Raw genomic sequence first — 11,601 nt, 5'->3', positions numbered from 1 at the left:
GTTTTTCGGCCTCTTTCCCTTTGCCTGTAGAACTGTAACGTTGGGATTATCAATATTATTTTTCACTTCCCATGGAACACTTACTGGAGCGCCTGCCTTGCATGGGAAAGTTACAAGCAACAGATCTCTTTACCTTTGGTTGGTTGTTTGCCCGCCATTTGTCGAAGAATTTTTTCTGTCTTTTATTTCAAATGCATAACGGGATCTAAAGAGGTAAATAAAAAAAACAAACCTAAACGGGTATACTGCTTGTTTCCAATTTTGCGTGGGGTACGTATATATTAAATCGGGGCTTGTGCTGTATAGTATAGTACATATGTTTTCACTATTCATTCAAAATATGCCTTTTCTGATTGGCTCAAATCTCCCGGGTAATTATTCAAGACAAGCCGGCGTTGACCAAATTTGAAAGATGGGACCAATCACACTATCGATTCAGCGGTATATTCGTCTGGAAACGAGGCTGCTTGGGCAATAGTGATTTTTTAAAAAATGGGTTTTACGGCTATCCTACGACGGATGTCAACCACAGATGACATTCTCCTCAAACGGCAAAATTCTTCACATCATACTCGGCCTCATTCAATAATTGTTAAATATCCATAACACTCTCTGCCCCTTTCCCGACAAATGCATTACCACTCCACTCCAAAAAAACAACAGATAGTCTTAATTTCAACATTCTTAACTAAGATCCCTTCTGAGCAAGTTAAGTTTTTTCCTTCTGTCTATAGTTCTTATAACAATGATATGTCTATTAATTTGTGGTAGGATTTTTCCACGCTAAATTTTGTCTGAAAAGACAGCCCGGGCGAATCTTATGCTGATGTCAATGACATGCATGTCGCCTCACACGAATTTGCGGCGCCAAGAAAGATGTCTTTCTCACTTTGCCACGGCTTATCCGACCCTGGGTAATTGTACGAATAAATTACTTGCTGCGTTCTGTAATGATAAGTTTCAGATGCCTAGCTAGCAAAGTTGTAAAAATAGTATTGGTCTGAAATAACACTAGGCAAACTGAAAACACAGACGAATGGTTCTTTTAGCAAGTCAATTAAACGCAAGTTTTCCATCAATTTGTTTTATTTCAACACGCTTCAAGGATACAGGAGCCACATGCTCTTGAACTTATAAACTTCAAGACAATATGCGGTGACGGTCTAGAAATGTAGATTTGTGACATTATATTTTTTTTAGAAAGTCACATAATGTAACCAAGATATCTTACTCGATGGAATAAAGATTTAACTCACGGTTTTCATCATCCGCTAATTACGCAAACATTAGTTTTTCATTACAGAAATACTGTGGCTGAATCTGCGCCCAGCCCTCTCCCCCCCCCACCCCCGGGCTACTGCGGGGCATTTGCCCACCCTGTCAGTCCCGGGGGTGGGGCATTTGCAAATTTTGCACTGCCCGGGAGCCGGGCATTTGCCAACCCCCGGGGCCATTCCCGAGCTTTTGACACGCATGCGGTTTCCTATCAGAATATAACTACACAGAAGGTTTTACTGGAAAAAAAGCAGATTGGCTCATCTGTCAAGGACAGGAATAAATTGTAGAGGGTTGTAAAGGCATGTTCTCGATTTTTCACGTATGTATACATTACTTCATTGCTTATCAAGCCAGAATTACGTAGCGAAATTGGAGCTATCGATGTGAATCAACGTTTTTTGGTTATTGAATCAATTTTCTCTCGATATTATTTGAAGAACATCCTTTTATATTTATAAAACTATTCATAACATATAACTTTACAGCGCTCTATTAATTTTAATGTCAATAATTTCATATCAACACTAAAACCATAAACTGTTGCATGTCGTCGCGGCGTGAAGTCTTAATTAGAATCCTCGCGCTATTACCAAGGAAGACGTTAATTGAAACAAAAAATCGCCCATTAAAATGTTTAAACTGGCACTAATTGACTGTGCGATCACTGAAAAAATGTTGCAGTGTTGACGGAGGACGGGGCATTTGCCCACCCCGAGGGATTTGACACCTCAAGAGTCCCCACCCCCAGGAATTTGCCATCCAAGGCAAAAAAAATGCTTATGCCCGGGGGTCAGCCCGGGGGGGGGGGGGGCTGAGCGCAGGTGGAATTGACTGATGCATAAGCCTTCTTGACAATATTAATGAAGAGAGAGTCGGCGGATGAAAGCCCGGCGAACGCGCCTTTTTTCCATCCTCGGCAAATGGTCGCTAATGGAGGTTGGCCACTTAACAGAGATTTTTAATAAATTCAAAAACTCATTAATAATTCTTAAAGAAAAAAATAAATGAAATTAGTGTTTAAAGTGTGTCTTCATATCTGATAGCGACACGGCTAAATTTTACGTCCAATTTTTTACACCAAATCAATCCCAAATCTAAATATTAGTGCAAGAATGAATTGATCTGTATCCAAGATTTTGAAGCCGTTCAAAAAGCTGGCAGTCTTGTATCATCAGGTTTAAAACCTCGACTTTTTAGACCTGATAATACGCTCCTGCTAGTTTTTTAAAAGGGGTAGCACAATTACTAGTAACCCAGTGATTTTAGTGAGGCCCACAAATGAGGACAGAAACAGACACTTGAAAATAAAAATAAGAGGTAAGAATCACAACTGGCTGGAGGAAAAGAAAATGGTTATTTACAAGCGTGACCGAGGTGTAGAACTCGCAACTACCGAGAAGAAAGACAGCGCTGAGGGGATTGAACTCGGGGCGTATAACCGTTCGGCCGCCTCGCCTCCTCGAAGCAATTTTAGAGCAATTTGGGGAAAGACGTCGTTTGGTGCCCCTGTTTCTTGATACCAGGTCATCTCTTGAAGTACTTTTTTCAGCAGAGAGACTTCTTCAATTTTCAGTTGTTTACACCAATTACATTTCTGTCACCTCCAAATTGTCCAAATCGCCTCAACAAACTTTTCACGCTAGCTAGAAAATCTCTCTTGCGAAAGGAGTAGATGAGTGGGTTGCAAAACGCGCTGACCATGAAACAGCCGTCAGTGATGAGAGTTGCTTCGGCGGGAAATTTAACGCTTCCGGCGAAATTTCGAAGCAGTCCGCAAATCCACGGTGGGAGGAAACACAGAAAAAACGACACAACTATGATGTTGACATCTGCAGCTGCTCTTCCTTCTGCCTTCCTCCGAATCATCTCTTGTTGTTGACGCTGTTGGCTTTCTTCTAAACCAGAAACGCTTCCAATTTGAATTTTACAGGCGTTAATGTGTGTTTTCGCTGTCTTGTACACCGACCAGTTGAAGAACACGATAACCAGGAGTGGCAAAACAATTAAAAAGATGGAAAAAAGCATTGCTTTTGCTCCATCGGACTGAGTATTTTCCGAGGAAGACGGTGACGACCACAACCCATCCTCACAATAAAATACGAGTGGATTATAATGAAACTTTCTACCGCGAAGAATTGGCGTTATGAAAAATGGAATTGGTACAATCCAATTGATTACCATAGACACTTTCTTCGCTGTAGAAATAGTACCATCGTACGTCAAAGGCGACTTCACTATTGCACGGTATCGGTCGTAAGAAACTACTATCAGATGAAGAATCGTGTTGAAGTAGAAATACCTGGCAAAGTTGGTATTTAGATAGCACAACATTTCGCCGAACGGCCACCGTCCTTGTACCATGCTTGCAATGCGAAATGAGGGAACGAGAATTAAATACAGAAAGTCCGACACTGCAAGGCTAGCGAGTGCAACATATCGCATCACATGAAATCTGGATTCCAAGAAAATTGTGCTAATTACCAGTAAATTACCAAGAAGACCGATAGCCTCGAAAATGGCATAGAATACGGTGATGACCAGTGTAAAGACCATGTTCATAAACGTGTCAAAATTAACGAAATATTGTTGCGACGTTTCGGCGACATCACGACCGGTTAATATCAAGGAATAGAAATTAATGCGAGTACAAAAGGAGTTAAAGTATTAGGTCTAAATTTGCATGACTTTAGCACAATTTAAACCGTTTGCATCTTCTAAGGCGGTCTTAATTGATTGAGATTAATAATAATATTTTTATGACTTTCCAGATGTGGTAAATAACATCAACATCATAATAAAAATGAATATCAGAACATTAAAAATAAGACTATATATTCACAAGATATCAATAAAAAAAACTGTAATTCTCTCCGATACAAAGACAAAAGTAATATAAAGCAAACCCCGTCTTAAAAAAATACACTGCTTACTTACTAGACAAGGTAAAGCATTTCGTCAACGAGGCAATCAAATGTTAACTCCTTTTGAACTCGCATTTATTTCCATTCCTTGATAATGGCGTTATAATGTCGGAAAATTATTTCGTTAGTGTTTATATGTTTATGACTCTCCAAATTATTATTAATTTAAGGCCATGTTGCATTAAAACTGTTTCGAATAGCTCCTGTTAATTTTTAAAAGGAAAAGACAATTCTGATTGGCTTTTGTTTCACGGCTTTTCGTATTTTCTTCAACGTCACTGCCGCCGGCTAAGTTTTGCATACCGTATAAAAGTCTATTTTTGTTCAAACCACTGAATTGACAAAATTATGAGTTGACATTGAAAAACAAAGCAACTTTTTGATGTAGAGCATCTTTGCACGAAATCAAAATATCCCTTGAGTAAAAGGTGAATCTCAAATATAATAACATAATGAGTTAACAAGTAAGTAAAACGCGTTATATATTTTCAGGTTCAAAAATCTGAGAAACTGTACCCGGCACTTGGTCTCAAATGTCTACCATATTATAAGTTTAAGAAAGAATGGAAATGCTCTCTTTTAAGGTGGCTCGATACCTCCCAAGTTTTAGCATGAACCGCGTCGCCATTTACAAAGATTTGGAAAAATTACTACCACAGCTACATTAGATAGAGATGAAAATTTGTTATAATCAGGGTTACAATGACATCGGAGTTGTCATAGCAACGAAATGACGCTATCACTTATTTTACTTGCAGCTGTATTTCTCGGCACTGGGAACTGTTCGTTCAATATTTATTTACTGATATAGCACTACAGTCGAACCTCTCGGTACGGACACCTCTCTATTACGGACAGTTTCCAATGTCCCGACAAAATTCTCATACATTTTCTTTAAAAAAGACCTCTATTCTCTCTACAGAGTATAATTACCGTTTACGGTTGATAAAGCATGATGAAGGGTTACTAAAACTAGATCAAGCTTTCACCTAAACGAGCTTGCAAACGATCCAGCCATTCGGGCACAGTTGTAAATTTTAAGTTGCTTTATGTTGAATTTCCAAGGACAACAAAATATATCAATATGTATGTTAAACTTTAATAAAAACGTCAAGTCCTTATCATTAAAAGTTTTTCTTTAACAGTTTTTCAGCCTCTTTCTCTTTGCCTGTAGAACTGTAATATTAGGATTATTAATATTATTTTTAACTTCCCATGGAGCCGTGACCTATTGGAGCACATGCTTGGAGTTACAAGCAACAGATCTTTTTAGCTTTGGTTGGTTGTTTGCCCATGTGTCAAGTAATATATTAAAAACGAGTGCGAGGGTTTCATCAGGGGTTCCAAACACCGAGAAACAGATGAAAAGGCCGAGTGCTTTAATTTTTTTGTTTCTCGGTGTTTGGAGCCCCTGATGAAACCCGAAACACAATTTTTTGAGATGACTTCTCAAACGAAACAATCAAAAAATATGCAGTGATAGATTTTTCTTGCTATTGTCGTCCCCAAATGAAAGAACAATAACTTATGTAGCGATGCAATCTTGCCATATTACGTAACATTACTTCAACATACATGATTAATTGTTTTGGTGTAGTTGGTGTCTGACCATGAGTGGAGATGGAGAGGCAAGATTTAGGGAGCCGAAAACAGTTTACGAAGAACGCGAGTTAGTCGAAAAAGCTATTCCCCAGTCGACCAAATTAATAATTTTTGGCGAATGGTAAATTTCTCGGTCGGTTATCGCTCCCGTTTTAGATCCAGGAGGGCTCTTTAAAGGCTATGTACTACACAAGGTCGCACAGCTTTCCACCAGCATTGAAGAAAAGGATGCAGCAACTTTAAATTACTGGCTTATCAAGTTTGTGATAGAGGTGGCCAAGAAGTCGGGGGAGAGATATCCACCGAATACCGTTTATGAAATAGTCGCTATCAAGGTTAATTATATCAAATATTAGTAAAATCCAACTAGTGGTCTATTATCAATGCTGCGTTCTGATTGGTTGAGCTACTACTAGTCTATATGTTATATCCCACTGGTAGCGAAAAGCGCCGGACTTTCATCTGAGTGTTCATTGGGTATCAAGCCGTTCATGCATGTGACCCAAATATGCCTCATTTATTAGCTGTTGCCCCCATGAATAATTAACGAGTTCGAGACAGAATTTGTCCTTTGTCTTTTTTTTTCAAATACATCACGGGTCTAAAGAGGTGAACAACAAAAAAACAAACCTATACGGGTGTATTGCTTGTTTCCAGTTTTTCGAGAGATATGTATAAATTAAATTGGGGCTTGTGCTGTTCCAGAGTATAAATATTTTCATTATTCATTCAAAATATTTTGCCGTTTCTGATTGGCTCAAACCTCCCGGGTAATTCTTCATAACTAGCCGGCGTTGACCAAATTTGAAAGATAGGACCAATCACACTACCGCTTCAGTGGTATATTCGTCTAGAAACGAGGCTTCTTGGGCAATAGTAATTTTTTAGAAAATGGGGTTTACGGCTATTTTACGACGAATGTCAACCACAGATGACATTCTCCTCGATCTGCAAAATTCTTCACATCATACTCGGCGTCTCAATAATCAGTTTTAAAATGCATAACACTCTCTGCCCCTTTCCCAACAAATGCATCACCACCCCACTCTAAAAACAACAGATAGTCTTAATTTCATCATTCTTAACCAAGATCCCTTCTGAGCAAATTAAGTTTGTTCTTTCTTTCTATAGTTCTTATAATAATGATATGTCTATTAATTTGTGGTAGGATTTTTCCATGCTAAATTCTGTCCGAAAAGACAGCCCGGGCGAATCTTATGCTGATGTTAATGACACGCATGTCGCTTCACACGAATTTGCCGCGCCAAAAATAATTTCTTTGTCACTTCCCCACAGGTTCTCTGACCCTGGCCACTTTAATAATAAATTGCTTGCTGCGATCTGTAATGATCAGTTTCAGATGCCTAACTAGCAAAGTTTGTGAAAATGGTATTGCTCTGAAATAACACTGAGCAAACTGGAAACATAGAGGAATGGTTCTTTTAGCAAGTCAATTTATGGCAAGTTTGCCATCATTTTATTTATTTGAACACGCTTCAAGGATACAGGATCCACATGCTCTTGAACATATAAACTTCAAGGCAATATGCAGTGACGGTCTATAGATATATAGATTTGTGACATTTTTTAGAAAGTCACATTATGTTTCTAATATTTTTGATTTCTGTCACACTCAGAATTTTGCAACCAAGATATCTTACTCCATGGAATATAAATGTCAAAACTAACGAAATGATGTTGCCACGTTTCGGCGACATCACGACCGGTTAATATCAAGGAATAGAAATAAATGCGAGTTCAAAAGGAGTTAAAGTATTAAGTCTAAATTTGCATGACTTTAGCACGATCTGAACCGTTTGCATGTTCAAAGGCGGTCTTAATTGATTGAGGTTAATAATAATATTGTTATTACTTTCCAGGTGTGGTCAGTAACATCAATATCATGAATAAAAATATATAAAAATATATATCAAAAACATTAAAAAATAAAACTATATATTTACAAGATATCAATAACATAGCCTCTAATTCTCTAGACGAGGTAAAGCATTTCGTTAACGAGGCAGTCAAATTTTAACTCCCTTTGAACTCGCATTTATTTCCATTCCTTGATAATGGCGTTATAATGTCGGCATGTCGCCAAAATGTCGGAAAACTATTTCGTTAGCTTTTACATGTTTACGTCTCTCCAAATTATTGTTAATTTAAGACCATGTTGCATTAAAACGGTTTCAAATAGCTCCTGTTAATTTTTAAAAGGAAAAAAATTCCGAATGGGTTTTGTTCAAGGCTTTTCGTATTTTCTTCAACGTCACTGCCGCCGGCTAAGTTTTGCATACCGTATGAAAGTCTTTTTTTTTTCAAACAACTGAATTGACAAAATTATGAGTTGACACTGAAAAACAAAGCAACTTTTTGATGTAGAGCATCTTTGCACGAAATCAAAATATCCCTTGAGTAAAAGGTGAATCTCAAATATAATAACATAATGAGTTAACAAGTAAGTAAAACGTGTTATATATTTTCAGGTTCAAAAATCTGGGAAACTGTACCCGGTACTTGGTCTCATATGTCTACCATATTATAAGTTTAAGAAAGAATGGAAATGCTCTCTTTTAAGGTGGCTCGATACCTCCCAAGTTTTAGCATGAACTACGTCGCTACTTACAAAGATTTGGAAAAATTACTACCACAGCTACATTAGATAGAGATGAAAATTTGTTATAAGCTGTGGTCACACTACAGACTTTTTACCTAGGTAAACTCGACTTGTTCACAGTTTACCTATGGAAACTTGATTTTTTAAGTGTGACCGATTTTTCCCTAGGTAACTTACCTCGGGGAAATTTTATCCTCTGGGGCTTGGATATGTCTCGAGAAAATAGAGTTTCCCTTGACAGCTACCCCAAAGCGATAGCTAGGGAAAAATGAAATACCGAGGTTGCTAGCCAATAGACGCTCATCGATCGGCGAAGGTCTTGATGACAGAACCAGACATAGCTGACGCGGTGAAAGAAATTTTTGGGGCACAGGTCGTCTACGTCTTCGCCTGTCTTCACCTTGCACGTTGAATTAGCGTAAGAAATAACAGCGAGACAAAAGAAAAAAACGTCTCTTTGATCAGCGAGATCCCTGCACATCTTGCCTTCTTGAATTTACGCTTCAAAAATTCAACGGTGTGTGAAAACCTTGGGAGTCGATATCAGTAGTGTGACCTTCCCAGAATTTTTTACCTGGGTAAAACAAAACCTGAGGTGAATTTACCTCGGGAGATTTTTGATGAATTTGCCCTAGGTAAATCGGTTTTACCTAGGTAAAAGCCCGTAGTGTGACCACAGCTATTATCAGGGTTACAATGACATCGGAGTTGTCATAGCAACGAAATGACGCCATCACTTATTTTACTTGCAGCTGTATTTCTCGGCACTGGGAACTGTTCGTTCAATATTTATTTACTGATATAGCACTACAGTCGAACCTCTCGGTACGGACACCTCTCTATTACGGACAGTTTCCAATGTCCCGACAAAATTCTCATACATTTTCTTTAAAAAAGACCTCTATTCTCTCTACAGAGTATAATTACCGTTTACGGTTGATAAAGCATGATGAAGGGTTTAGCTTTCACCTAAACGAGCTTGTAAACGATCCAGCCATTCGGGCACAGTTGTAAATTTTAAGTTGCTTTATGTTGAGTTTCCAAGGACAACAAAATATATCAGTATGTATGTTAAACTTTAATAAAAACGTCAAGTCCTTATCATTAAAAGTTTTTCTTTAACAGTTTTTCAGCCTCTTTCTCTTTGCCTGTAGAACTGTAATGTTGGGATTATTAATATTATTGAGTTTTACTTCCCATGGAGCACCTATTGGAGCACATGCTTGGAGTTACAAGCAACAGATCTTTTTAGCTTTGGTTGGTTGTTTGCCCATATGTCAAGTAATATATCAAGAACGAGTGCGAGGGTTGCATCATGGGTTCCAAAAACACCGAGAAACAGATGAAAAGGTCGAGTGCTTTAATTTCATTGTTTCTCATTCCAAACACCGAGAAACAGATGAAAAGGCCGAGTGCTTTAATTTTATTGTTTCTCGGTGTTTGGGACCCCTGATGAAACCCAAAACACAATTTTTTGAGATGACTTCTCAAACGAAACAATCAAAAAATATGCAGTGATAGATTTTTTTTGCTATTGTCGTCCCCAAATGAAAGAACAATAACTTATGTAGCGATGCAATCTTGCCATATTACGTAACATTACTTCAACATACATGATTAATTGTTTTGGTGTAGTTGGTGTCTGACCATGAGTGGAGATGGAGAGGCAAGATTTAGGGAGCCGAAAACAGTTTACGAAGAACGCGAGTTAGTCGAAAAAGCTATTCCCCAGTCGACCAAATTAACAATTTTTGGCGAATGGTAAATTTCTCGGTCGGTTATCGCTCCCGTTTTAGATCCAGGAGGGCTCTTTAAAGGCTATGTACTACACAAGGTCGCACAGCTTTCCACCAGCATTGAAGAAAAGGATGCAGCAACTTTAAATTACTGGCTTATCAAGTTTGTGATAGAGGTGGCCAAGAAGTCGGGGGAGAGATATCCACCGAATACCGTTTATGAAATAGCCGCTATCAAGGTTAATTATATCAAATATTAGTAAAATCCAACTAGTGGTCTATTATCAATGCTGCGTTCTGATTGGTTGAGCTACTACTAGTCTATATGTTATAGCCCACTAGTAGCGAAAAGCGCCGGATTTTCATCTGAGTGTTCATTGGGTATCAAGCCGTTCATGCATGTGACCCAAATATGCCTCATTTATTAGCTGTTGCACTCATGAATAATTAATGAGTTTGACGCAGAATTTGTCCTTTGTCTTTTTTGTTCCAATACATCACGGGTCTAAAGAGGTGAACAAAAAAAAAAAAAAAAAACCTATACGGGTGTATTGCTTGTTTCCAGATTTTCGAGAGATATGTATAAATTAAATCGGGGCTTGTGCTGTTCCAGAGTATATATATTTTCATTATTCATTCAAAATATTTTGCCGTTTCTGATTGGCTCAAACCTCCCGGGTAATTCTTCATAACTAGCCGGCGTTGACCAAATTTGAAAGATAGGACCAATCACACTACCGCTTCAGTGGTATATTCGTCTAGAAACGAGGCTTCTTGGGCAATAGTAATTTTTTAGAAAATGGGGTTTACGGCTATTTTACGACGAATGTCAACCACAGATGACATTCTCCTCGATCTGCAAAATTCTTCACATCATACTCGGCGTCTCAATAATCAGTTTTAAAATGCATAACACCCTCTGCCCCTTTCCCAACAAATGCATCACCACCCGACTCTAAAAACAACAGATAGTCTTAATTTCATCATTCTTAACCAAGATCCCTTCTGAGCAAATTAAGTTTGTTCTTTCTGTCTATAGTTCTTATAATAATGATATGTCTATTAATTTGTGGTAGGATTTTTCCATGCTAAATTCTGTCTGAAAAGACAGCCCGGGCGAATCTTATGCTGATGTTAATGACACGCATGTCGCTTCACACGAATTTGCCGCGCCAAAAATAATTTCTTTGTCACTTCCCCACAGGTTCTCTGACCCTGGCCACTTTAATAATAAATTGCTTGCTGCGATCTGTAATGATCAGTTTCAGATGCCTAACTAGCAAAGTTTGTGAAAATGGTATTGGTCTGAAATAACACTAGGCAAACTAAAAGCATAGAGGAATGGTTCTTTTAGCAAGTCAATTTAACGCAAGTTTTCCATCATTTTTTTTTTATTTGAACACGGTTCAAGGATACAGGGTCCACATGCCCTTGAACTTATAAA

General features: G+C 38.2%; 1 protein-coding gene across 1 annotated transcript; it reads right to left on the bottom strand.

Annotated features, from left to right (window-relative positions):
* Window positions 1-2,847: 2,847 nt before the first annotated feature.
* On the bottom strand, window positions 2,848-3,831 carry LOC140941922 (octopamine receptor beta-2R-like). Its single transcript, XM_073390927.1, has one exon. It carries the CDS (start codon window positions 3,829-3,831, stop codon window positions 2,848-2,850), a length of 984 nt encoding a protein of 327 aa, XP_073247028.1.
* Window positions 3,832-11,601: the final 7,770 nt, after the last annotated feature.

This window comes from Porites lutea, chromosome 6 (genome assembly GCF_958299795.1).
Source record: "Porites lutea chromosome 6, jaPorLute2.1, whole genome shotgun sequence".
Taxonomy (NCBI): Eukaryota; Metazoa; Cnidaria; class Anthozoa; order Scleractinia; family Poritidae; genus Porites; species Porites lutea.
Note: the sequence above shows the minus strand (reverse complement) of the source record. Positions and strands in the feature narration are given on the sequence as shown.